This window comes from Thamnophis sirtalis, unplaced genomic scaffold, assembly GCF_051295495.1.
Source record: "Thamnophis sirtalis isolate CommonGarterSnake01/CBP01778 unplaced genomic scaffold, rThaSir2_p1.2 scaffold_6, whole genome shotgun sequence".
Classification (NCBI taxonomy): domain Eukaryota; kingdom Metazoa; phylum Chordata; class Lepidosauria; order Squamata; family Natricidae; genus Thamnophis; species Thamnophis sirtalis.
Genome location: NW_028261386.1, coordinates 4285902 through 4313836, shown reverse-complemented (window position 1 = coordinate 4313836; position 27935 = coordinate 4285902). Strand labels below are relative to the sequence as shown.

Genomic DNA, 27935 nt, shown 5'->3' with positions numbered 1-27935 from the left:
CAAAACATTCTTAAAGATCCATCTCATCCTGAACACCCTTTTTTTTTTTTGAACTATTACCATCCGGCAGACGGTACAGGGCGATAAAAAACAAGGACAAATAGACTGAAAAACAGCTTCTATCCCAGAGCAGTAACTATATTGAATTCTATGGTATAATGCAATATTAATGCAATATTGGGTTTTCAATTTCAATTATACATCATGTGAAGGATGTGTGTTTATGTTTCTATTTTTATAGTTATAACGTACACTGAAGATGGCATTTAATTTCGTTGTGCGATGTGCAGTGACAATAAACTAAACTAAACTAAATTACACTACACTACACTAAATCAAGGATTACCTGTACAGCAATTTCCAACTGCAACCGTTCTGTCAGAGTGCCTCTCCCTCACCAGCAAGGATATGAAAGCACATGCAAGGAAACTTTTTAACTAACTTTCTAAAAGCAGTAAGATAAAGCTGCTTTAGCTATTTTGATTTCTCCTGAAAATAATAATAATAATAATAATCTTGGATCATTTTCTTAAAAGACTCACGTGCCACTTTATGCAACACAAATCCCTGAAATGTTTTGAACCAGGACAGTATAAATACAGTGGTACCTTGGTACTCAAATACTTTGAAACTCATTGAGTTTGGTACTCAAAAGCAAACTTTTGATGCAAAAATTTCCTCCTGGTCCTCATCGTCATCATTTGCTTGGTAACTCAACAACACAAGCTAGAACTTTTCAGTGTCAGCTGCCTTGAGACTGACTACATTATTTCCTACAGGGAAAAATTATTTGGTGGTCCTCACACCTCCTGGAACCAATTAATGCGTGACCCGTCAAAACCGCGGTCGACAAAAACGCGCTCGACAAAAGCGCGTACCTGACGTCATCAGCAGCGCGACGAAAAAAATTAAAAATAAATTAAATTGAAATTAAAATAAAATTAAAGCAAGCCGATTCACATAAAGGTAAGGGTTAGGTTTAGGGTTAGGTTAAGGGTTAGGGTTACGTTAAGCGTTAGGGTTAGGTTTAGCGTTAGGTTAAGGGTTAGCGTTAGGTTTAGCGTTAGGTTTAGGGTTAGGTTAAGGGTTAGGTTTAGGGTTAGGTTTAGGGTTAAGGGTTAGGTTTAGGGTTAGGTTAAGGGTTAGTTAAGGGTTAGGTTAGGGTTAGGTTTAGGGTTAGGTTAAGGGTTAGGTTAAGGGTTAGGTTTAGGGTTTGGTTTAGGGTTAGGTTTAGGGTTAGGTTAAGGGTTAGGTTAAGGGTTAGGTTTAGGGTTAGGTTAAGGGTTGGGTTAAGGGTTAGGTTAAGGGTTAGGTTTAGGGTTAGGTTAAGGGTTAGATTTAGGGTTAGGTTTAGGGTTAGGTTAAGGGTTAGGTTAAGGGTTAGGTTTGGGGGGGTTAGGGTAAGGTTTTCACTTTAATTTTAAATTTACCGCTCACAGCGCGATGTTTTCATCGCACTGTGATGACGTCACGTACGCGCTTTTGTCAAGCGCGCTTTTGTCTACGGCGGTTTTGTGGTGGAACCAATTAATGATGAGTACCAAAGCACCACAAGATAGATGCAACCTGCCCGTGGCTGTCCAAACCACAGCAGTTTGGCTAGAAAATAAAACCAGGCAACAACTCACCTGGCAGCTCAGCTGCGCCCCACAACTCTTCTTCTAAGGCTTTGCGGGTTGTGGCTTTCCCCTGGTACCGCTTATCAGCATCCAAAAGCTGAGAGGCAGCTCCTTTACGTATTCGACCCACAGAAAGGATATCTTGATCGAGGTTCCCTTCATCAAATCTGTCGACCACTTTGGCTGCCGTAGCTGTACAGAGGAAAAACCGAGAGGTGGTGAGTTCCAGATTCCGGGTCATCCAATCTCCTCCTTTCTCATCAGATCCTTGTAGCAGGGTGCCATGGGTCCCGTCGATTTAATACGTTGTGAGGCAATATTATTAAAAGAGCCGAGGTGGCGCAGTGGTTAAATGCAGCACTGCAGGCTACTGCTAGATCAGCAGTTCAGCGGTTCAAATCTCACCGGCTCAGGGTTGACTCAGCCTTCCATCCTTCCGAGGTGGATGAAATGAGGACCCGGATTGTTGGGGGCAATATGCTGACTCTCTGTAAACCGCTTAGAGAGGGCTGAAAGCCCTATGAAGCGGTATATAAGTCTACTGCTATCGCTATTGCTATTATCTTACAACTCCAGAAAATAGTGTTGTGCCCGACAGGAGAGCTGGCAGCAGATTCGGACAGTGAGGAACACGGGCCAGTCCTGGAGGCTGGGGAAGGCTTGGACGAGGGCTCTGCGTCAGAGGCAGAGAGGGGCCCGAGGCCTTCTGGCAGTGATCAGGTGCCTACAGAGTCAGACATCAGTGAGGCAGACGAACAGCTGGAGCCTGTTCCCTGTGTGCCCATGCGCAGAGTTGCCAGACAAAGGGGACAGCTAAGGAAAAAGGGTCGACTTGGGAGTAAGGCCACAGGTGGACAGTGAACCTCCCACAGGGAATAAAAGAGGAGCGAAAGGGGAGGGGTGTTTGCAGGAGACAATTAATTCATTCCTGCATTCTTGGCAAGTATTCCGAAAGATATGGGCCTGGCCCCTCACCAAGCCTGGTAGTTGTGAACTATCTTGAAAGACTGTGGGAGAGAAAGACTTTGCTGGAGAGGAATTCACTGCCAATTAAATAAAAGGGGTTTATCAGGACAAGGACTTGGCTTCATGCTGCTGGGGAAACCTTGGACAGAACAAATAGGTTAATTCAATTATCAAGCTGAGGGTGGTATTACAAAGGTAGCAATGAAGTCTCAAGATAATCCCAGGGTCTCCCAACTTGACAACTTGAAGATTTGTGAACTTCAACAACTCCTGCAATATTTCCAGCATATTTCCATCTTCCAAGGTTTGGGATATGCAGCACCCAAGTTGCCAATCAAAGAAGCATGGAAATATTATAGCAGGAAAAGAAAAAACTCTGCATCCCTGAATATGTTCCCTGCCAACTCTGCTGGACCCCCCCCCCCAAAAAAAAGATATACAGGTAGTCCTCGACTTGTAACAGTTCACTTAGTGACTGTTCAAAGTTACAACAGCACTGGAAAAAAGTGACCTATCACCAATTTTCATACTTACAACCACTGTAGCATCCCCACAGTCACATGAACAAAATCCAGATGCTTGGCAACTGGTTCATATTTATGACGGTTGCCAGGTCACATGATCAGCTTCTGCGACCTTCTGACAATGGGGGAAGCCAGATTCCCTTAACAACCGTGTTACTAACTTAACAAATGGAACGATTCACTTAACAACTGTGGCAAGAAAAGTCGTAAAAATGGGGGGCAAAATCACATGTTGTTAAGTGAGACGTTTGTTAAGTGAGATCTGCCCCATTCTATGATGTTCCTCGCCACAGTTGTTAAGGGAGTCACTGCAGCTGATAAACTAGTTACCCGGTTGTTAAGTGAATCTGGCTTCCCCACTAACTTTGCTTGTCAGGTGGTTGCAAAAAGGGATCACGTGACCTTGGGACGCAGCAACGGTCATAAGTATGAACCAGTGGCTAAGCATCTGAATTTTGATCACATGATCATGGGGATGCTACAAAGGTTGTAAGTATGAAAAATGGTCCTAAGTCACTTTTTTTCAGTGCCGTTGTAAATTTGAACGGTCACTAAATGAAAAGTTGTAAGTCGAGCTGTATTTATTAGATTTGTTTGCCACCATCTCACTGTAATAAAGACTTCCTCTACCAAAACTTTGTAAAATGGCTCTCAAGGTTAAAAGCTTGACCTGGATTGCTGGATCTGATGTAAGATTTTTCCCCCCTTCACTTCCAAGGAAGTCATAACAAACCTTTCCAATCTAACATTATCAGTGGTGGTATTCAGCCAGTTCTGACCGGTTCTGGCGAACTGGTAGCGGAAATTTTGAGTAGTTCGGAGAACCGGCAAATACCACCTCTGGCTGCCTCCCGAGTCCCAGCTGATTGGCTAGGACTTCTTCTGTTGCCCTGCACAGGAGAACGGAGCTGGAAAGCAGGTTAGTGGGGAGGGGAGGGAATGGGAATTTTGCAGTATCCTTCCCCTGGAGTGGGGTAGAAATGGGGATTTTACAGTATCTTTCCCCTGGAGTGGAGTGGAAATGGGGATTTTACAGTATCCTTCTCCTGGAGTGGGGAGGGAATGGAGATTTTGCACTATCCTTCCCCTGGAGTGGGGTGGGAATGGAGATTTTACAGTGTCCTTCCCCTGGGAGTGGGGAGGGAATGGAGATTTTGCACTATCCTTCCCCTGGAGTGGGGTGGGAATGGAGATTTTACAGTGTCCTTCCCCTGGGAGTGGGGAGGGAATGGAGATTTTGCACTATCCTTCCCCTGGAGTGGGGAGGGAATAGAGATTTTGCAGTGTCCTTCCCCTGGGAGTGGGGAGGGAATGGAGATTTTGCAGTATCCTTCCCCTGGAGTAGAGTGGGAATGGAGATTTTACAGTGTCCTTCCCCTGGAGTGGGGTGGGAATGGAGATTTTACAGTATCCTTACTCTGGAGTGGGATTGGAAATTGAAATTTTACAGTATCCTTGCCCTGGAATGGGGTAGGAATGGAAATAAATAATAAATAATTTTACAATATCCTTGCCCTGGAGTGGGGTGGGAATGGAGATTTTACAGTGTCCTTCCCCTGCCCTGCCCATCAAGCCATGCCACGCTCACTGAGCTAGTAGTAAAAAAATTTGAATCCCACCACTGAACTGTGTTTAACCACTGGAGAAAGAATTTGCTTCGGAGAGGCAGTACTATTGACTCTTCACTGGTTCAGACACAAATGGTGTAAAGTATGAATATCCCTCAAACAGGGAAGCCTGGGCTGATTAATTTCAATCATGCCAGATGAGTTGTCATAAAACAGCTTATGATTAAAATGCCATTTAAAAAAAGGACAATACATACATTTGTCCCAGCCAGCGTGATTTGAGAAGAGTCATTCTTCTTCATGTGGACAGAGAGAAGAGGCCTCTTCTAATAAAAGGCCTGACCCAGCCATTTTTCATATTATCTTTGTAATATCTAGGTATCTTTGATAATCAGCTACCCAATTTGCTAATTAAAAATAATGAACCTTTTAATCTAATCAGCCGTCAATTAAACACTGCTGATCTAGCCAAAGACCAGCATTTTACACCAGGTGGCAGCAGCCAATCAAGCCTGCTGATCATGAAGAAAAGCTAAGAGTTGAAGATAGTTAATATTTGGATGTTAGGTTATCAGAAGACCTCAAGGCTTTCTGAAAACTGGGGTAGAAAGTTGAAAAATAAACCTTCATACAATAAAGAATAAGGGATGCGGTGTCCCTTAAGCAGAATACCGTAACTTCGAAACCTATCCCTGCCCCTTCCATATAACTCTGTGGGGGAAATCTAGTTCCAGTTCCAGTCCATGTTTCCCAATTCTTTCCCGAATGCCATCACTCTACTAAACAACTAATTCCCACAACAATTATTTACTAAGACAGTATTATTATTATTCTCTTCCTTTCTAGTTCCTATCTCTTTCCACTTATGACTATAACCATGTTGCTTGTATCTTTGCGATTTATATTGTTTTATTTATTTCCTAGGATGATTTGATTGCCTATGACTATCACTAAGAATTGTATCTTAAGATTCTTGATGAATGCATTTTATTTTTCTTTATGTACACTGAGAGCATATGCACCAAAGACAAATTCCTTGTGTGTCCAACCACACTTGGCCAATAAAGAATTCAATTCTATTCTATTCCTTTTCTTATTCTATTCTATTCCGTTTCTTATTCTATTCTATTCTAAATTTCTATTCCATTCCCTATTTTCTATTCTCTTCTGTTCTTCTCTTTTCCGTTCTGTTCTATTCTCTTTTCTATTATTATTTCTATTTCTATTCCATTCCATTCTTTCACACCCAAAGATGCTTTTTTTAAGAAGCAACTGGACTTTCTGCTTTTTCTTTGAAGACATTTCACTTCTCCTCCAAGAAGCTTCTTCAGCTCTGACTGGATGGTGGGGAAGGGGAGGATCAATCAGAGCTGAAGAAGCTTCTTGGAGAATAGAATAGAATTCTTTCTTGGCCAAGTGTGATCGGACACACAAGGAATTTGCCTTTGGTGCAGATGCTCTCAGTGCACATAAAAGAAAATATACATTGATCACGAATCACAAAGTACAACACTTAATAATAGTCATAGGGCACAAATAAGCAATCAAATCATATTAGAAAACAATCAATATAAATCGTAATGATACAAGCAACAAAGTTAGGCCTGCAATCATAAGTGGGAGGAAATGGGTGATAGGAATGAGAAGACTAATAGTAATAGTAATGTAGCTTTACTACATAGTTTGACAGAGAAGTGAAATGTCTTCAAAGAAAAAACAGAAAGTCCAGTTGCCTCTTGAAAAAAGCACCTTTGGGACAACCATGACCTGGATGACTGGGAATCTCCAGAGACATTTCACTTTTACAAGGAAGTTCACAGTTCTAGGCTGCATAAACAGAGGGAGAGAATCAAGATCACGTGAAGTGTTAATACCACTTTATAAGGCCTTGGAAAGGCCACACTTGGAAAACTGCATTCAGTTTTGGTTGTCACAATGTAGAAAAGATGTGGAGACTCTGGAAAGAGTGCAGAGAAGAGCAACAAAGAGGATTAGGGGACTGGAGACTAAAACATATGAAGAACGGTTGCAGGAACTGGGTATGTCTAGTTTAATGAAAAGAAGGACTAGGGGAGACATGATAGCAGTCTTCCAATATCTCAGGGGCTGCCACAAAGAAGAGGGAGTCAAACTATTCTCCAAGGCACCTGAGGGTAGAACAAGAAGCAATGGGTGGAAACTAATTAAGGAGAGAAGCAACTTAGAACTGAGGAGAAATTTCCTGACAGTGAGAACAATTAACCAGTGGAACAACAGAAGTTGCCTCCAGAAGTTGTGACACTGGAAGTCTTTAAGAAGATGTTGGATAGCCATTTGTCTGAAACGGTATAAGGCCGTGATGGCAAATCTATGGCACGCATTGCCACAGGTGGCACATGGAGCCATTTGTTAGGGCATGCGAGGCATTGCCCTGCCAGCTCCAGCACGCATGCGCACGCTGGCCAGCTGACTTCGGCCTTTTTTTTTTGGCTGTTTAGGCACCTGAGGGTAGAACAAGAAGCAATGGGTGGAAACTAATCAAGGAGAGAAGAAACTTAGAACTGAGGACAAATTTCCTGACAGTGAGAACAATTAATCAATAGGACAATTTGCTTCCAGAAGCTGGAAGTTTTTAAGATGTTGGATAGCCATTTGTCTGAAAAGGTACAGGGTTTCCTGCCTAAGCAGGGTGTTGGACTGGAACACCTCCAAGGTCCCCTCCAACTCTGTTATTCTTCTTCTTATTCTTTCACACTTTCACACGTACCCATCGCCTCTCCTACCCTCACAAGTTATCCATCCCTTGGCTCATCCCCAAGTGGGATGATCTCTCCCAAGGCCAAGACACGGGCACAGAGGGTGAAGCAGAGTTCGAAACAGGCGCCCCCCCACCCCACCCGTCCCAGCTCTCTCACACACACAACACGTGTACAGAGGCGACGTCGGAAAGCCACGTGGAAGCCGCCCCCCCCAAAACATATCTCAACCCCCAACCCCTTTTAAGAGTCGAAGGAGCAAAACCCAACCCGGGGGAGGGGACTTCCGCGCCGGCCCTCACCCTCTTCGGGGTCGTCCTCCGGGTCAGGCTGGGCGTGGGGCAGCGGGTTGAGGAGACGCTCCAACTCCGCCGCTAAGGGCGCCGCCATCTTGTCCCGTCAGGAGGAGGAGGAGGAGGCGGTGATTGGGGCAGCGCGAGGGGGCGGGGCCTCTCTCCACGGAAACGGCGGTGGGCGGGGCCTCGAGGCCCCGCCTTGCCCGGGTATGGCGCGTGCTCTACGGACGCTGCAGTCTTGGGATGAAAGTGGGAAGCATCTCTTAATACAGTGTTTCTCAACCTTGGCCACTTGAAGATGTCCGGACTTCAACTCCCAGAATTCCCCAGCCAGCATTCGCTGGCTGGGGAATTCTGGGAGTTGAAGTCCGGACATCTTCAAGTGGCCAAGGTTGAGAAACACTGTCTTAATATGTTTTGATGGCAAGTACCTGGAATGCTTTTTAAAAAAAATCCGGGTCTTCGTTTGCAAGGGGATTCAAGGCAATCTTCGGCGGAGGCCATGCATGGCAGAGTGTCCCGAAATAGAATTCTTTATAGGCCAAGTTTGATTGGACACACAAGGGATTTGTCTCTGGTGCAGATGCTCTCAGTGTACATAAAAAAAGACACATTCGTCAAGGATCATCAGGATCATCATTCACACTTAATGATAGTCATAGGGTACAAATAAGCAATCAGGAAACAATATCAATATAAATCGTAAGGATACAAGCCACAAAGTCACAGTCCTGCAGTCATAAGTGGGAGGAGATGCGGGATAGGAACGATAAGACTAATAGTAATAGTAATGCAGCCTTGGTGAATCGTTTTGACAGTGGGGAGGGAATTATTTGTTTAGCAGAGTGATGGCGTTGGGGAGAAAACTGTCCTTGTGTCTAGTTGCTCTGGTCTGCAGTGCCCTATAGCCGTGATGGGGAACCTATTGCACTCTGGGGAGGCGCGCATAGCATTATGGGCATGCGTGCATATGCCCCCCCTGTGCTCCCGTTGCTTTTGGCACCCGATCCCAAAAAAAGTTAATCATCACTGCCCTATAGCATCATTTGGAGGGTAGGAGTCGAAACAATTTATGCCCAGTATGCGAGGGGTCTGTAGATATTTTGAGTTGAGTTTGAGCTTGAGTTTTATTTCATTTGTATGCCGCCCTTTTCCCTAAGGGGACTCAGGGCGGCTCACAACTCAAAGAAGGGAAGGGGGGATACAAACAATTTAAGAACAACATAAAACAATACATAGTTAAAAAGCACAACAATCATACCATTCAAGATAGGGGCAGCGAATCTTTAGCCCCAGGCCTGTCGGAACAGCCAGGTTTTAAGGGCTATGCGGAAGGCCTGGAGGGTGGTGAGGGTACGAATCTCCACGGGGAGCTCGTTCCAGAGGGTCGGAGCAGCCACAGAGAAGGCTCTCCTCCGGGTAGTCGCCAGTCGACACTGGCTGGCGGATGGAATTCGGAGGAGGCCTAGTCTGTGGGATCTAATCGGTCTAGTGGAGGTAATTGGCAGCAGGCGGTCTCTCAAGTACCCAGGTCCAATACCATGAAGGGCTTTATAAGTGACAACTAGCGCCTTGAAGCGTATCCGGAGACCAATAGGCAGCCAGTGCAGCTCGCGGAGGATAGGTGTTACGTGGGTGAACCGAGGTGCACCCACTATCGCTCGCACGGCTGCATTCTGGACAAGCTGAAGTCTCCGAATGCTCTTCAAGGGCTGCCCCATGTAGAGCACGTTGCAGTAGTGTTTCTAGTTTCTAGTGTTTCTAGTGCAGTAGTTTTCACAGCCCTCTTTTTGACTTGTGCAGTATAAAGGTCCTCAATGGAAGGAAGGTTGGTAGTAATTGTTATTTCTGCAGTTCTGATTATCCGTTGAAGTCTGTGTCTGTCTTGTTGGGTTGCAGAACCAAACCAGACAGTTATAGAGGTGCAAATGACAGACTCAATAATTCCTCTGTAGGACTGAATCAGCAGCTCCTTGGGCAGTTTGAGAATAATGGGATTTGTAAAGCATAGGGTTGCTGGAGGCAGGGAAGCATAACGGGAGAAGCAGCAACTCCAGGAATGGATGCAAACAACGGAAAGGAAAACATTCGTCTCAAGGCTGCCTTTATTACAGGTATTCCTCGACTTACAACAGTTCCTCTAGGGAGCGTTCAAGGTTTACAATGGCACTGGGGAAAAAAGTGACAGGACCGTTTTTCACACTTAACGACCATCGTAGCATCCCCATAGTCATATGATCAACGTTCAGATGCTTGGCTAACTGATTCATATTTATGATGGTTGCACTGTCCCCCGGGGTCATGTCATCACTTTTTGCAACCTGACAAGCAAAGTCAATGGGAGAAGCTAAATTCACTCAACAACCATGCTACTAGTATCACAGGTGCAGCGATTCACTTAACAACTGGCAAGAAAGATAATAAAATGGGGCAAAATTTAGCGATGGAAATTTTGGGCTGAGTTGTGGTTGTAAGTCGAGGACTACCTATAAAACAGTGGCTAAGTAGCTAAGCCACCAGACCCAATGAGGCAAAACTTACATAAGAAATGTCTCACTTAGCAACATAAATTTTGAGCTCAGTTGTGGTCGCAAACCAAGGACTACATATTCACCACTTCTGCGTGGTTTGTGGTACATTTCTGAATGGGCAAGTCATCGCTGCTTCCCTCTGCAGCCTTGTTCCTATGTCTCTTTGGATTGCATATATGTTGGCTGCCTTGAGTTATTTGTAAAAATAATAAGGGCAGAAAATAAATAAAGGTTCTGTAGAGTTTCCATCAAATAAAGGTTCCATCAAACCCTGGATTGCTGGCTAACAGTTCTGTTTTTATCTTGCATTTTGATTACCCAATTTCATTTTGATGAAAGAAATGTCCTTCTGGGTTCAGCTCCAAGTGGGGAAAAAGACACTGGAGACATGGAGGCTGCTTGGAAAGATGGTTTATTGGTGGACAGGACCACATGGCTTGAGCCCTGAACAGAAAAGGTGATCACATGTTTCAATGTTGATGGAGAAGAAGAGAAGGGCTGAGGAAGGGGCTTGCTAGGCTTTTTATATCCTGTTTAGTCCCACCTCTCTGTTTCCTGTTCCTGTGTAAGAAATCTATTCTGATTGGTTGTCAGACTCCCATGGGGCCATGCAGGGGCAACTCTCTAGGCTGTGTTTTGAATCCAGGTATGGATGAGTTCTCAGATGCCATGTGGTCAGTTGAGTAAAGTTCCAACATTCCTTCCCCCTGCAGCTGCAGTGGAGAAGTCTTTATTATGTAAAAGGGACTAGCCTGGCCTCCTCAATGGCCCATTAACAGTGGGGATGGGCAGGAAGCTGCAGGCAGCTATTCTGTCTTTTAAAACATGTTTCTTTCTTTTCACATCCAGAGAAATATTCTGCCTTTTCAATATTTCCTAGGATATTTCATTTTTCTGGGAGAGGGCTGGATGATAACTTCCCACAATTTATTTAGAAAATTTATATGCTCAACTCACTCTCAGTGACCTGGAGCGGCATATAAAGATAAAACCCCAATACAAAATCCCGTAACTTCCTGCAGCCCCTTGGCGGCAACACTCTGATAAACCATTGGATGAGTCCCACATCTACCCACTGGCAAGAACTGTGTCTTCAGGCCTTGGGAAAGAGAGTCAAGAATGGTAGGTCAATCTTATCTCCACAGGGAGGATGTTTCACAGGAAGGGAGTCACCATGGAAAGGGTCTTCTTCTATGGGTCCTTCCTGTAGCATTCCTTGCCTCCCTGCTCTGGTTGATCAGGCAGATATGACTGGGAAATACAGTGCAGAGGTGGTATTCAGCAGGTTCTAACCAGTTCTTGAGAACCGATAGCAGAAATTTTGAGTAGTTCGAAGAACCGGTAAATTCCACCTCTGGCTGGCCCCGCCCCCATCTATGCCTCCCGAGTCCCAGCTGATCGGGAGGGAATGAGGATTTTGCAGTATCCTTCCCCTGCCACGCCCGCCATGCCACGCCTACAGAACCGGTAGTAAAAAAAAGGTTGAATCCCACCACCAATGCAGTCCAAATAGCCGTCGTCTGAGTTGAAAACTCATAAATCCTTTAAAAATAATTAATAAATAAATAAATAAATAAATAAATAAATAAATAAATAAATAAATAAATAAATAAATAAATAAATAAATAAATAAATAAATAAATAAATAAATAAATAAATAAATAACCAAAGGTCCTCACTGGCCCAAGCCATGTGGCCCTGTCCAACAATAAACCATCTTTCCAAGCAGCCTCCATGTCTCCAGTGTCTTTTCCCCCACTTGGAGCCGAACCCAGAAGGACATTTCTTTCATCACAATTATTTTTGACTTCCCTACCTCCAGGCAAGGGGACACAGTTCCGCATACACACTACTGGGCAGGAACCAGCAACTGGTTATATTTTCTACGAAATCCTGTATGAGGCCTGTACGGAGTTGAGTTGAGCAGAGTTGATAACAGATTCTCACGCATCTAGGCTTCTCTTTTTCAGACCCATGGTTTCTCTAGGCTGCAAAAATGTGGATCACCACTAGGGAGTAGCAAAGGGATGTTTTAGAGCAGGAGTGGGGAACAGTGACCCTTTTTATAACTTGCGGACTTCAACTCCCAGAATAGGAGCTCATTGCTGGCTCAAGTATTCTGGGAGTTGAAGTCCACCAGCCATAAAGAGAGCCACAGTTCGGTTTTAGAAGTTTAGATTTTTGAAATCCCGATATAGCTAGTCCAGTTGCATGGCACATGGTGCTATCTTTGAAAACCATAACAACTGTGGTTCCTCTTGCACATATGTGCTAGTCGTTCCCGACTCTAGGGGGCGGTGCTCATCTCCGTTTCAAAGCCGAAGAGCCAGAGCTGTCCGAAGATGTCTCCGTGGTCATGTGGCCGGCATGACTAAATGCCGAAGGCGCATGGAATGCTGTTACCTTCCCACCAAAGGTGGTCCCTATTTTTCTACTTGCATTTTTAACGTGCTTTCGAACTGCTAGGTTGGCAGAAGCTGGGACATGTAATGGGAGCTCACTCCATTATGCAGCGCTAGGGATTTGAACTTCTGAACTGCCGACAAGCTCAGCGTCTGAGCCACTGAGCCACCGCGTCCCTACCTATGGCAAACAAGCTCGTAAAATGGGGCAAAGCTCACTTAGCAAAAGTCTCACTTAGCAACAAGAATTTGGGGCTCAGCTGTGGTCGTACGTTGAGGACTACCTGTATTTATTCAAACTTTCCCTCACCACAACCTCACCCACTGAGTTTCCACGGATGGGGTTCAATTTTGCTTTAGGCATTAGAGGTCCAAACTTGGCTTTGAAGGTGCACCTAGAACCAATCAAATCCAGTATTGGCCATAGAAATCCATTTGTACCAGATCTTACCGCAGGGATGGCTCACAGGGGTTGGACTAGATGACCTGCAAGGCCCCTTCCAACTCTGTTGATCTGTTAACTTGTTAGAAATCAGGAACATATTTAATTTCATGTCTTTAATACCTTCAGAAGATGGAAACTGCTGATTTTTTAAATTAGTATTTGCAGTTGTAAATACTAAGAGAAGACCTTTGTTAGGTTTCCAAAATTTCACAAATATGTCCATTGTCACATTCCAGCTGAGTGCGATGGAAATTGACTTAATGATAAAAAAAAAATCAAATTCAGCTTTGGGTTGTCTTGAAAACTTCTTTTAGATTCTTACAGAAATTTGAAGAACCAATTATGCAAAACATCATTTCTCAAATTTAGTAACTTTAAGATGCTAAGATGTGTGGAATTTATTGACCAGCTGACTGGGGGATTCTGGGAGTTGAAGTCCACACTTCTTAAAACAGGGGTCTCCAACCATGGCAACTTTAAGACATGTGGACTTCAACTCCCAGAATTCCTCAGCCTCTCTGTAAACTGGCTGAGGAATTCTGGGAGTTGAAGTCCACAAGTCTTAAAGTTGCCAAGGTTGGAGACTCCTGTCTTAAAGCACTTTGGCTGAGGAACTCTGGGAATTGAAATCCATACATCAAGAGTTGCAAAGATTGAAAAACAACTCTTGTAGCCAATTCCTAAAATAATTCCACAATTCCCCCCCCCCCCTATTTGTTTTGTGGATAGCTTCACATAACCTTGTTGAAAGCACTGAATGAAACACGGCTTATCTAAATATCAGATTTTCTAGTTTTATTAAAAATTCACAATTTTTTTTAAATCCAACTCCCCCCCCCTTTCATACAGTGAATGGTCTAATATGCACTGGAGGTCACACGAGCTTAGTTTTATTTGAACAATAAAAGACCTATGCGAAATTTAATATATAAAGAGAAAAAAAAAGAGTAGCAGCGGTTGACTGCATATTTGATCATAAAATTTAAATATTTTGGACTTTCTTTTAAAGACACAAAAATAAAACCTGTGGGGTCTATATAAGTCATATTAACAATTCCATTAATGATGAACAGGACTGAACATTAGCAAAGATGTTAATTTCCCCCCTCCTCCCCTTAACCTTGTAACACTTGGTTTAAAAGATTTTCCTGGCCTATGGGCGTGACCCATCAAAACCGCGGAGGACAAAATCGCGCTCGACGAAAACGCGCATTTGACGTCATCACAGCGCGACGAAAAAAATTAAAAATTGAAATAAAATTAAAATTAAAGCAAGCCGATTCACATAAAGGTAAGGGTTAGGTTTAGGGTTAGGGTTAGGGTTAGGTTAAGGGTTAGGGTTAGGTTTAGAGCGTTAGGGTTACGTTTAGCGTTAGGTTAAGGGTTAGCGTTAGGTTTAGCGTTAGGTTAAGGGTTACATTTAGGGTTAGATTTAGGGTTAGGTTAAGGGTTAGGTTTAGGGTTAGGTTTAGCGTTAGGTTTGGGGGGGTTAGGGTAAGGTTTTCGCTTTATTTTTACATTTTTTGATCACAGCCCGATGTTTTCGTCGCGCTGTGATGACGTCAAATGCGCGCTTTCGTCGAGCGCGATTTTGTCCTCCATGGTTTTGTGGTGGAACCGCCTATGGGTACCTACCACCCAAGTTTTGTGCTATGGAATTGTTTATTTGGCAACCGTCTGATTTTTTTTAAAGGTTTGTCTTCTTTTGTCTTGTGTAAACACCATCTCAACAAACTAGAAGTGACTCATAAGCCCTGTAACGTCCTATTACATCTACAGGGGAGGGAAAATCAAAGGAAAAAATAAAATAAAGCGAAGATGAACGATTTTGGTTGATTGCTCAAAATACTTTGCTTTTGAACAAGAGGTTCTAAAACAGGATTATTATTATTATTATTATTTTTGTAAAACATTGAGCTCCTGAATTTTAACATTCGACGTAAACAGTTGACTGTTTCTTTTTCCCCCCTAGTTCCATAGAGTCTTTATTTGTGATTTGTTTAGCTTTTATTTTTTTTTTAATGTGAAGGTAGAACACTTTATTCACTTTTTTTTTTCAAGTCATTCTTTTTAAACATAAAAGTCAAAGAGGACTTCTGTCTTTTTGAGGATTATTGGTGTGTGTTGCTTGGAGAAGGTAGAAAGTTGATACTGAGGGCTAACATTTAAATATTTGTTACTCTGGTCACCCCCACCCGCCCAACAAAAAAAAACAAAACAAAACCCTTCCCAAAAGAACAATAAAATAAACTACATTTTTGTCTGCCTGAGAAGCAAATTCAGAGGCTCAAGAAGTCATTGTGAACTGCGTCCAACTTTCAGAGGCAAAATTAACAAGCAATAAAATCATAATTTTTTAAAAAATTGCTAGAATTCTTTTTAAGCTGTTTGTTCTTCCCTTTTTCACTCTCTTGCGAACCTTGGCTCGTTTATTCTTTTCATTCAGTACTAGTTCCTTTTTTTCCTGATGGAAAGGTTAACTCCTCTCAATTCCTAGAAGGATCGTGTTGTGAGCATCCCAGGATAAGCCACCCCATAACATATATATTGCGGTATCGAAACACTTCACAAGTGTCTTTTTCACTCAGTACAAAAGGAGGAGGTGGGGGGAAGCGATCTTCCTTCGTTCTGTTGTGTTAAGTTTGTCCCCCAGTTCGTAGCAAAATTTCCCTGGGCTCTGAATAAATTCAATTAATTCCCAAGAATTAAGCCGAATGAGAGAGAGAAAAAAGGAGTGAAAATAAATGCGGGGGTGCGGGTGGGATGTCTATTTCTTGAAACTCATTTCTATACATCGCGGTATGTGCAGGATGGAAATTGCTTGACTCATGCCTTCCCGAACATAGTTCCAGGTGCTTAAAGCTACCATACAACAGCCTCATTCATTTCCGGTGGATGTGACAAGTGGTTACCGTAGTTACCACCCCCGTTGACCGATATGGACGAAAATGGAGGACTCGGTCCAAAGACTTCTGCTGACATGGAGTGCAAGGAACCAGGTAAATTGGGTTCCGGGCTAGGCGAGTCTCCGGGAGGATGGGACATGATGTCTGTGAAACGTTGAGCTTCGCTGGACGGGTGGTGTCCAGGTACGGGATGGTCCATCCCCCCAAGTGGGGTCCCTGATGGTCCTGAGGAGGGTATGAAGGGGAGATCCACTGGGGTCTGCGCTTGGGAAGATGGAGGTCCTTGCGGGAAAAAATCATAATTGCTTCCGGGTCCATAATATTCACTCTGATAATCTAGCGAATGGAGAAGAGAAGGGAAAGGAAGAGATGAATGTATTAAATTTATATAGTTCATTTCATTTCATTTCATTTATTGAATTTATAGGCCACCCAATCCCGGAGGGCTCCGGGCGGCTTACAGAAATGAAAAATATTAAAAAAGGATTAAAACAATAAGATACAACAAGATTAAGAAAAAACACAACATGCACCCAATCAAAGGGGGGCTGGACCTCAGTCCAGAGGTCAACAGCCCCAGGCCTGCCGGAAAAGCCAGGTTTTAATAGCTTTACGGAAGGCCATGAGAGTGGGTAGGGTCCGGATCTCTGGGGGTAGCTCATTCCATAGGGCTGGAGCGGCAACAGAGAAGGCCCTACTCCGAGGCGTCGCTAGCTGGCATTGTCCAGCTGAAGGCACCCGGAGAAGGCCCATCCTGTGCCATCTTATTGGTCTTAGGGAGGTATGCGGCAGGAGACGGTCTCGTAGGTATCCGGGTCCTAGGCCATGTAGGGCTTTAAAGGTGATAACCAGCACCTTGAATCGTGCTCGGAGACCAATGGGAAGCCAGTGCAGCTCGCGGAGGATAGGTGTAGTATGGGTGTACCTTGGTACACCTAATATCGCTCGCGCGGCTGCATTCTGGACTAATTGTAGTCTCCGAACACTTTTCAGGGGCAGCCCCAAGTAGAGCGCATTACAGTAATCCAGTCTTGAGGTCACGAGGGCGTGAGTGACTGTTTGAAGTGCCTCCCGGTCCAAATAGGGCCGCAACTGGTACACCAGGTGAACCTGGGCAAAGGCCCCCCTGGTCACAGCCGACAGGTGATGTTTCAAAGTCAGCTGCGGATCCAGGAGGACCCCCAAGTTGCGGACCCTCTCTGAGGGGAGCAAATTTTCTCCTCCCAGGCTTAAGGGCGGACTAGCTGGACTGTCCTTGGGGGGCAACATCCACAGCCATTCGGTCTTGTCAGGATTGAGTGTGAGTTTGTTCGCTCCCATCCAGACCCTAACAGCTTCCAGGCACTGGCACATCACTTCCACCACTATACTGAGTTGGCACGGGGTGGACAGATACAACTGTGTGTCGTCCGCGTACTGGTGGTATTTAAACCCGTGCCAGCAAATGATCTCACCCAGTGGCTTCATGTAGATATTAAATAGGAGGGGGACAAGACCGACCCCTGCGGCATCCCATAATTGAGGGGCCTAGGAGTCGACCTCTGTCCTCCGACCAACACCGACTGCAACCTGTCGGAGAGGTAAGAGGAGAACCACCGTAAAACGGTGCCTCCCACTCCCACCTCTTCCAGCCGTCGCAGAAGGATACCATGGTCAATGGTATCGAAGGCCGCTGAGAGGTCAAGGAGCACAAGGATGGAGGAATGCCCTCTATCCCTGGCCCGCCAGAGATCATCGGTCAGTGCGACCAAAGTGGTTTCGGTGCAGTAACCAGGCCTGAAACCAGACTGAAAAGGATCTAGTTGCCCAACTGACAGTGACTCTGGGCGGCGTACAGAAATAAAACCCTAATACAAACCCCGATACAGGGAGTCCTCCACTTACAACCATAATTGAGCCCCAAATATCTGTTGCTAAGCAAGAATTTTGCCCCATTTTATGACCTCTCTTGCCGGGGTTGTTAAGTGAATCACTGCAGTTATTCAGTTAGAAACACAGTTGTGAAGTGAACATGGCTTCCCCATTAACTTTGCTCAGCAGAAGTTCTTCAAAAGTGGTCACATGACCCCGGGACCCTGCAACCGTCATAAATATGAGCCAATCGCCAAGCATAAAAATTTTGATCATGCAACTGTTGGGATGCTGCAACGGTCATAAGTGTGAAAAATAGCAATAGTACTTAGACTTCCATATTGCTTCACAGCCCTCTCTAAGTGGTTTACAGAGTCAGCCTCTTGCCCCCAACAATCTGGGTCCTCATTTTACCCACCTCAGAAGGATGGAAAGCTGAGTCAACCTTGAGCCAGTCAGGATCGAACTCCTAGCAGTGGGCAGAGTTAGACTGCAATAGCAATAGCCCTTAGACTTATATACTGCTTCACAGTGCTTCACAGCTCTCTCTAACGGTTTACAGAGTCAGCAATTTGCCCCCAACAATCTGGGTCCTCATTTGACCGACCTCGGAAAGATGGAAGGCTAAGTTCAACCTTGAGCCTGGTGAGATTCGAACTGCCGTACTGCAGACAGGCGGCAGTCAGCAGGCGTAGCCTGCAGTACTGCATTATAACCACTGCACCATCGCGGCTCATAAGTTACGAAGAATGGTCCTAAACTATTTTCAGGGCCATTGCAACTTTGAACAGTCATTAAATGAACTGTTACAAGTTGAGGACTGCCTGGATAACATCATCCTGTTAGCTAAAATCTGCTATCCATTCATTTTTGTTTCCATTGTTCCCTGCTTCTCCCGGTACAAATGGAGGGGGGGGCGGAATAGCAACAGAAGGGAAGAGATCCAAAGCCCAGAACGTAAAATCGAATCTCTTGTCTGCCCTCCCCTGTCTTTACTCACCTCCGTAAAAGGAAAACGGCCCATTGGGAATGAGCTCGCCCGGCTCCAGACGGTCCACCAGCGGTCTCATGCGGCGGGGGCTGCGGAAAAATGCGTGCCTGCGGGCCCCCAGGGCGCTCAGCTGTTTCATGCGCCTTTCCTTAGAACGCCTGTTCTGGAACCAAACCTGCCAAGGAAGAAGGAGGGGGAAAAAAACTGGGGTAATCCATTTTTTTCCTGGCCTTTGGTAAGTAGAATAGAATAGAATAGAATAGAATAGAATAGAATAGAATAGAATAGAATAGAATAGAATAGAATAGAATTTTATTATTTGTATGCCGCCCTTCTCCGGGAGGACTCAGGACGGCGAACAATTCAAGGGGGGAAAAGGGGAACATAAAAAACAAAATACAAATAATAAAAGTAAACAACAGTCGCACAACCACACAGGTCGAGAGGGGAGGGAACTCATCACCCCCAGGCCTGCCGGCAAAGCCAGGTTTTGATGGCTTTTCGGAAGGCCTGGAGAGAGGTGAGGGTCCGAATCCCTGCGGGGAGTTCATTCCAGAGGGCCGGAGCTGCCACAGAGAAGGCCCTCCCCCGGGTAATAGCCAGGTGGCATTGGCTGGTGGATGGCACCCGGAGGAGGCCAACCCTGTGAGATCTAATAACCTGAGATCGTAACAATATTAATTGCAGATAGGAACCACGGAGAAAGCACACCATTGCAAGAATGAAACCAGAGGTGGGATTCACTTACTGTTACTACTAGCTTGCCCAGCACCGGAAGTGTGAGCGTGTGCATGCATCATAAAACATGGCAATTCGCTCTCGCGTACTGTCCGCATATGCGTGCGGTGTCACAAAACGCAGCAATTTGCTTGCTTGCGCCGTCCACAGATATGTGCAGCTCACTCACAGATCGCTACTACCGGTTTGCCCGAACCAGTCCAAACCGGCTGAATACCACCTCTGAATGAGAGGTTCAAAAGTGTTATTTCTGTAAGGGCACTTTGTGTCTCTAGCACTGCAGCTGCTAGAATTCTCTCCTCGCGGCTTTTAAACTTTCCTTCAGTAAAGACTGTTAAAATATTCATGACTGGGAGAGAGATGGGAACAAGGTCAGCCAATAAATAGGCATAGCAACTAAGTCAGCCAATGGGAGCTTAAACAGATCTGAGTCTGTGCAGAGAATCGAAACAGAAACTTAAGCAGTCTGCCGCTCTGAGAAGTAAACTAGCAGTCTGTCTGGGCTTGTCTGTTGAAATGAGGCTAACTGCTTGTGTTGGCCTGTAACTCTCTTGCCTTGTGTTTACTTGGAAGAATCACCTGTTGGTATTGTACATTTATTCATATATTCTTATGTAAATAAAGAAGGTAATGAATCCCGCTGCATCAGTTATGTTTGTATGCTTCTGGATTTGAATTTATGCCACAAACTCTGACAAAGACGGATTAAAAGTTCTTGGATTCTTGGAAAGGAAAGATGCATGAAGAAAACCAAGGACAGTGCTCGGAAGCAACTCATTTTAAAAGCAATAAACCATATCCCACGTGGGGAACCTTATTTACATTAATTTATTATATGACTCTTCTTTTATTAGTTTATTGGTTTTTTACATGAGCTTTTATATTCTGTAAACTGCCTTAAGTCGCCATGGGTAAATAGGCGGCAATATAAATTCCATCAATCAATCAATCAATCAATCTCTAAGAATACTCCCACAAATTCCGACCAGGCAATCCATTTATACAGGTAGACCTACGAACAACAACTGAGCCAAAAGTTTTGTTCATAAGTGAGGCATTTGTTAGGTCGGTTTTTCCTCATTTTACAACCTTTCTTGCCACGCTTGTTAAGTGAACCACTGCAGTTGTTAAGTTAATCACCTGGTTGTTAAGTGAACCTGGCTTCCCCCTTAAATTTTCTGATCAGAATATTGGAAAAGGTGATCGCATGACTCGGGAATACTGCAACATAAATACATGCCAGTTGCCCAGCATTCTGAATTTTGATCACGTGACCACTGGGATGCGAAGCTACAATGGTCACAAGAGGGAAAAACCATCCTAAGTCACTTTTTCCAGTGCCATTGTACCTTTGAATGGTCACTAAATGAATTCTGGTAGGTTGAGGACCACCTGTATATAAACAGAGCATAAACCCCATTCCCTTCTAGCACTGATGATGTTACCCAGTTGGGTAATGAATCGCCTGCAAGAAAATAAGCAAGCTCAAAGAATAAGGATCCCACAGTTGTCCTCCTCCTCCTCCTCCTCCTCCTCCTCCTCCTCCTCCTCCTCCTCCTCCTCCTCCTCCTCCTCCTCCTCCTCCCTGTAAACCCCATTCCCTTCTATCACTGATAAAGAGCCGAGGTGGCGCAGTGGTTAGGGTGCAGTACTGCAGGCCACTTCAGCTGACTGTTATCTGCAGTTCAGTGGTTCTAATCTCACCGGCTCAAGGTTGACTCAGCCTTCCATCCTTCCGAGGCGGGTGAAATGAGGAGCCAGACTGTGGGGGCGATACGCTGACTCTGTAAACCACTTAGAGAGGGCTGAAAGCCCTATGAAGCGGTATATAAGTCTAACTGCTATTGCTATGTTCCCTAGTTGGGTAAAGAATCATCTGCAAGAAAACAAGCAAGCTCAAATAGCACCACGGACGCCACAGTTCAACCCTGAGCTACAAATGTTCTATTGGTCTTTAAAAGCATTTGAAATGTTAACAACCCATATTAAAGAAATATTCATTTTGGAGATATATCAGTTTTGGAAGTGAAATAGTTCAGTTGCTGGAATTCTAAGGCCTCAAAAATTAGGAAGATTCTTGTCCACATAGACCGGTAAGTCTCTAAGGATGGGGGAGTTATAGTTTAATTTTTTTATTTGAAGGGCTCCTGAATCTGTTATCAGTCTGGGAAGCAATACACACGGTTTCCTTGATTAAACCAATTTTCTGGGTTACACAAGATAAAACTTGTGTAGCAAGAAGATAAACCCGACGCAAACCTTTCAGATTGTCTAGATGCAAAAGTAACCAGCCTTTGTTGGGGTTGCTGCAGAGATTTTACTCCAGCCCAGTTTATGTACGTACATAAATTGCTCTCCTTCCTGCAGGAGCCCACAGAAAGCTTCCACATTTCTTGACATTTTTTCATGTGGAATTCCACCTGATCTTTTTTTTTTTAATGTTAGTTTGTCAAACATGTGCAAGGTAAGAGGTGTTAGTATAAACATGGACGTGAACACAAGAAATGAGTACAAATAAATGGGGACAGTAGGACAGGGACGATAGGCACTCTGGTGCGCTTATGCACCCCCCTCCTTTACGGACCTCTTGGGAATGGGGCAGGGGTGGGTTTCTCGCCCCGTTCCAACCGGTTCGGTTGGAACGGGGCCGGCGGTGTCCTCGTGCAGGCGCGCGGCGCACGCATGCGTACTAGCGTCTGTGCGATGCTCCAGCTGCTCCTGGAGGATCGCGCAAGCACTGTATGCGTCCTGCGCATGCGTGGAAGCGCAGAACTCGTCAAAACCGGGTAAGGAGCGCGGGTGGGCGGGTGGGTCCTTCGCCGTTCCCGGAAGTTACTTACTTCCGGGTTCGCCGACCAACCGGTTCGCAGGGACCGCCGCGAACCGGTTCACAGGGACCGCCGCGAACCGGTTGAAACCCACCCCTGGAATGGGGTGAGGTCCACGGTAGACAGATTGGGCCTCCTTCAGGTACCGTCGACCGGGCAATGCCGGTTGGCGACTACTCGGGGGAGGTCTTTCTCTGTAGCTGCTCCGGCCCTGTGGAATGATCTCCCCGCAGAGATCCGAACCCTTCCCACTCTCGCGGCCTTCCATAAGGCCACTAAAACCTGGCTGTTCCGGCGGGCCTGGGGCTGTCGACCCCAAAATATGGTCCAGCCCCACTTGGAGTGGAGTGCATGGTGTGTTTTAAATCTATCTCTTCTTTCTTCTATTCCTTTGGATTTATTTGTATTGTTAGCTGCCCGGAGTCTTACGGGATTGGACGGCATACAAATGCTATTAAACTTTGAAACTTTAAGGTTGAAGCTGGGGTGGGGGGTTTGAGGATGTAACAAGGGAGTTGGATAGAGCATCCCAGGCATTGACCACTCTGTTGTTGAAGTCGTGTTTTCTGCAATCGAGTTTGGAGCCGTTTACCTTGAGTTTCTATCTATTGTTTGCCTGTGTATTATTGAGGCTGAAGCTGAAGAAATCGTTGACAGGTAGGACGTGGTAGCAGACAATTTTGTGTACTATGCTTAGGTCTGACTGCAGGTGGCATAGTTCCAGGTTGTCCAAACCCCAAATTTTGAGCCTAGTGGCATAAGGGATTCTATTGTTATTATTACCTCTTGTTATTATTATCTGTTATTGTATTCTATTGTTATTGTTATCTATCAGGGGAAGCAGTGAACTTACGTGGCATGACAAAACCACGGTCCACTAAAGCGCGCCCGATTAAAGCGCGTACCTGACGTCATCAGCAGCGCGACAAATACGACCGCGGAGAAAAAAGGGCGCTTTAAAAAGCGCTTTGAAAGCAAGCCGATTCACGTAAAGGTGAGGGTTAGGTTTAGGGTTAGGTTTAGGGTTACGTTAAGCGTTAGGGTTAGGTTTAGGTTTAGGGTTAGGGTTAGGTTAAGGGTTAGGGTTAGGGTTAGGGTTAGGGTTAGGGTTAGGGTTAGGGTTAGGGTTAGGGTTACGTTAAGCGTTAGGGTTAGGTTTAGGGTTAGGGTTAGGGTTAGGGTTAGGGTTAGGGTTAGGGTTAGGGTTAGGGTTAGGTTTAGGGTTAGGTTAAGGGTTAGGGTTAGGGTTAGGTTTAGGGTTAGGTTTGGGGGGGTTAGGGTAAGGTTTTCGCGTTATTTTTAACTTTACCACTCACAGTGTGATGTTTTCGTCGCGCTGTGATGACGTCAGGTACGCGCTTTCGTCGAGCGCGCTTTAGTCTACCGCGGTTTTGTGGTGGAACTGTGAACTTAAGAACGTAAAGCAGCAACTTTTCTTGAGTGTTTTGAGTGTTGAACTGATTGGTGTCTTTCTTTTGGAACCATGCAGAATTCAAATCAGAGATTTGCACGGTTCCTTTCTAATTAAAAAATGGGAATAAAACAAAACTCCCCTTCCTTCCCACCAAATTGCCTCCAAAGAGGCTTCTGTTTTTCTACAAAGACCGGTTGTAGGAATTGGGTACCGTAAAGGTAAAGGTTCCCTTTCGCACATATGTGGTAGCCGTTTCTGACTCTAGGGGGCGGTCCTCATCTCAGTTTCAAAGCCGAAGAGCCAGCGCTGTCCGAAGATGCCTCCGTGGTCATGACTAAAAGCCAAAAACGCATGGAATGCAGTAACCTTCCCACCAAAGGTGGTTCCTATTTTTCTACTTGCATTTTTACGTGCTTTTGAACTGCTAGGTTTGCAGAAGCTGGGACAAGTAATGTGAGGTCACTCCATTACGCGGCACTAGGGATTTGAACCGCCGAACTGCTGACCTTTCTCATCGACAAGCTCAGCATCTTAGCCACTGAGCCACCGCGTCCCTAATAGGAATCGGGTATGTTTGGTTTAATGAAAAGAAGAACTAGAAGTGACATGATATCCGTCTTCCATCTGATGGGCTGCCACAAAGAAGAAAGGGGCCAACCTGTTCTCCAAAGCACCTGAAGGCAGGGGAAGAAGCAATGAATGGAAACTATTGAAGGAGAGAAGCAACTTGGAAATAAGGAGAAATTTCCTGGCAGTTGTAGAACAATTGATCAGTGGAACAACTTGCCTCTAGAAGTTGTGAATATTCCAACACCAGAAGTTTTTAAGAAGAGATTGGACAACCATTTGTCTGAAATGAGATAGGATCTCCTGCTTGAGCAGGGGGTAGGACTAGAAGACCTTTAAGGTCCCTTCTGGCTCTGTTATTCTGTATTTTCATTCTAAATGATCATGTTATAGTTATATGTTCTGCAGATTTAGAAGTACAGAAAGAGAGATGGAGAGAGAGAGAGAGAGAGAGAGAGAGAGACAGACACACACACAGACAGACATACAGACAGATATACAGACAGACAGAACACACCATGATTATAAAGAGAGGACTTGAGTATTGGTACTGAACACTTCGCCACGTTCTCAATTCCACATCCCACAGAATAATAAATTTGTCCCTTTGTAGAATGAGACGGATGGCATATAAATGGAATCCACCCATTCATCAATAAAAAAATTTAAAATCTGCCAAAGTGCTAAATAGATCGTATGCTACATCTCAACCCCAAACCTACACCGATTGAACCCTGATATGCCATCTCTACTTGCCTGCAGGCAAAATGCATGCCACTTCATGGAAGTCATCAGCCAGTTCCAGCAGAAATGTCATAAATCAGGGGTCTCCAACCTTGGCAACTTTAAGCCTGGAGAACTTCGACTCCCAGAATTCCCCAACCGGCTTTGCTTTGAATTCTGGGAGTTGAAGTCCGCCAGGCTTTGGATCGTAAGTCATTTTTTTTCGGGGCCGTCATAACTTCAAACAGCTGCTAAGCAGCCAATTGGGAGTCAAGGATGTCCTGTAGAATCATCTTCTTTTAATGACCCCATAATCCCTTGCGGGGGTGGAGTCTGGGCGTCCGAATGGAGCTGAGTATTTACTGGCCGGATACCCTTCCTGTTGCCAATGTGGAGTTATATTCAGCAGATATATTCTGATCGTGCGCCAGAGAGAGAAACATCTGCCTCTACCTAGGATCGAACTCACAGACTCCTGATTGTGAGGCGACAGCTCCACCTCTAGGCCAGCGCATCACTCAAGGATGTCCTGTAGTGTCGAATGTGATGGATGGATGGATGGATGGATGAATGAATGAATGAATGAATGAATGAATGAATGAATGAATGAATGAATGAATGAAAGAAATCTCCCCAACTTCTTAGCCACCATACCTGAGTGATACTGTCATACTGTCTGAGTTGAGGGATGATCCAGTAAGTGGGGGATTACTGACCCAGTGGGTAGAGATCCTTTGAGATCAGGGTCTCGGCTCCTGCAATTCACTTCTGGCCAAAGGCAGTTGGCTCATTAGAGATTGCTGGAACAATCTAACCATCGCTGCAGTCATGCGGCAGCCCCATAAACGGAGCTCCGTATCACCCCCAAGGTTGGAAAGTGCTATAAATCAGGGGCATGAAACTGCCTTTTGCATCTGCTTCTAAAATTTCCCCAAGCAAGAGAAAAAGAAGGGGAAAGTAAGTGAAGCACCAAGTTGCAAGGGGAAGAGGGCGGAATGCATCCATCAGGCCGAGATTAACCTCAATTTTGTTTTAAAATTCTGCTCCCCGCTTTGCAGACAAGGTGGGGGGGCCTTGTGAAGAAGCAAATCTGGAGACTGCAGAGGGTGGGGGCTCCACCACTGGAGGTTTTCAAAAATAGACTGGACAACCCTTTGACCGGGATGGATATAAGGGTCTCCTGCCTAGAGCTGGACTAGAACAGGAGTCACCAACCTTTTGGGCCTCAGGGACCACTAAACTCATAATTTAAAATCCCATGGACCACTAATATGATCTGTCTAATCTAATGAATGGCTGGCTGGGTGTGGCTAGGTGGTCATGTGTCTGTGTGGGTGTGGCCAACTTGCTGTCACGCATGTCGAGGGGCGCTTCGCCAGCCTCTACTCGCTCCTCCCCTCCCAGCCATTCCTCGCCTTCCCGCCCGGGCTCCTTATGGCCCCAACAGGAAGCCGTTGTTGGAGCTAAGCAGCCACCAGGAGAAAGAGTTGGCAAAACAGCTGGCTCAGTTCAAACTGGATCTGACCGAGAAGGAGGATCAGCAGAAGCACCTCACTGAGGACTACAAGCATAGGCTTTCCAAGCAGAGGGAAGACCTGCGGGAATGCAAGGCCAGGTGCCGGCGCCTGGAGGCTTAGCGGGATGAGATGGTCAGCCAGTTCCAGGCCATGATGCAGTCCCACTGGAACGAGGCCCTCCGGCTCTTCGCCACCAGTGGCATTTCCCTACAACCTTCGACCAAAGCCCCACACCAGGAGGCTGAAGCAGACCCCAAGGCAGAATTTCTGCCCCCCTCCGACCCACACAAAAAGACCCCGAAGGGGGAGACTCTCTGCAAGAACACAAACGTTCATTGCACATATCCGTCCCAGGGGGCGTACTTTGAGGACCCCTGATTTAATGCAATATAAAAAATGCAAGTAATTGTTCTGCCAACCACCAAAGTTTTCTTGCGGACCACCAGTTGGTGACGACTGGACTAGAAGACCTCCGCAGTCCCTTCTAGCTCTATGATTCACCTTAACTTCTCTTTGGCCCAAATCCCCAGACTTTCACACCAACTCTTTAGTTAACCTGTTTGCCAAACAGGCTTATCTGAGAAGGTTTAGAGACCTTCCTTGGTGAATATACATCCATTCAACCAGAGAAGCTTAAGGCGCGGTGGCTGGTTGTGGGTGCGTTTGTGTATGCAGAACCTTTCCCTGCAAACCCAAGTGACTCTGTTAGTTTATGGTTAAATACGGTGGACATATGCAGAAAAGGCGTTAATTCAATCATCACATCAAAAGGCTTCTGTGGACAGAGCCATTGGGTTAGATCTTGATTGCGTTTGGAAGGTGAGACAATTTCAGTGGTGTGTTTGCCCTCCTTTCTTTGCACAAAAGGTTCTTTGCAGCACTAGATAATCCTAACATATGGGGGGTGGTGTGTGTGTGTGTGTGTGTGTGTGTGAGAGAGAGAGAGAGAGAGAGAGATATTCTTTCAATCAGACCTCTGATACTTGAAAGTGCAATGTGCTTTATTTGTGTTAGAATTTGCATATTTCACCGAATTTTCAGAATCAAGGAATTGTAGAACTGAAAGAGATTCTATCCTAAGAGTCTACCAGGGGTGGGTTTCAACCGGTTTGTGGCGGTCCCTGCGAACCGGTTGGTCGGCGAACCCGGAAGTAAGTAACTTCTGGGAACGGCGAAGGGCCCAGCCGCCCGCCCGCGCTCCTTACCCGTTTTTGACGAGTTCTGCGCTTCCACGCATGCGCAGGACACATACAGCGCCTGCGCGATCCTCCAGGAGCAGCTGGAGCCTTGCACAGACGCTAGTACGCATGCGTG

General features: G+C 45.4%; 2 protein-coding genes across 2 annotated transcripts in view; both read right to left on the bottom strand.

The window, feature by feature from the left end:
• Positions 1-7844, bottom strand: part of AATF (apoptosis antagonizing transcription factor) — a 120643-nt gene extending 112799 nt beyond the window's left edge. The window contains exons 1-2 of the mRNA XM_087717125.1: positions 7715-7844; positions 1629-1811 (exon numbers count right to left, since the gene is read on the bottom strand). Coding sequence (XP_087573251.1) covers positions 1629-1811; positions 7715-7802 — 271 coding nt within the window. The 5' untranslated portion in view covers positions 7803-7844. The remainder of the gene's footprint in view (positions 1-1628; positions 1812-7714) is intronic.
• Positions 7845-15092: 7248 nt separating this feature from the next.
• Positions 15093-27935, bottom strand: part of LHX1 (LIM homeobox 1) — an 81439-nt gene continuing 68596 nt past the window's right edge. The window contains exons 4-5 of the mRNA XM_087719064.1: positions 18844-19009; positions 15093-16328 (exon numbers count right to left, since the gene is read on the bottom strand). Coding sequence (XP_087575190.1) covers positions 15949-16328; positions 18844-19009 — 546 coding nt within the window. The 3' untranslated portion in view covers positions 15093-15948. The remainder of the gene's footprint in view (positions 16329-18843; positions 19010-27935) is intronic.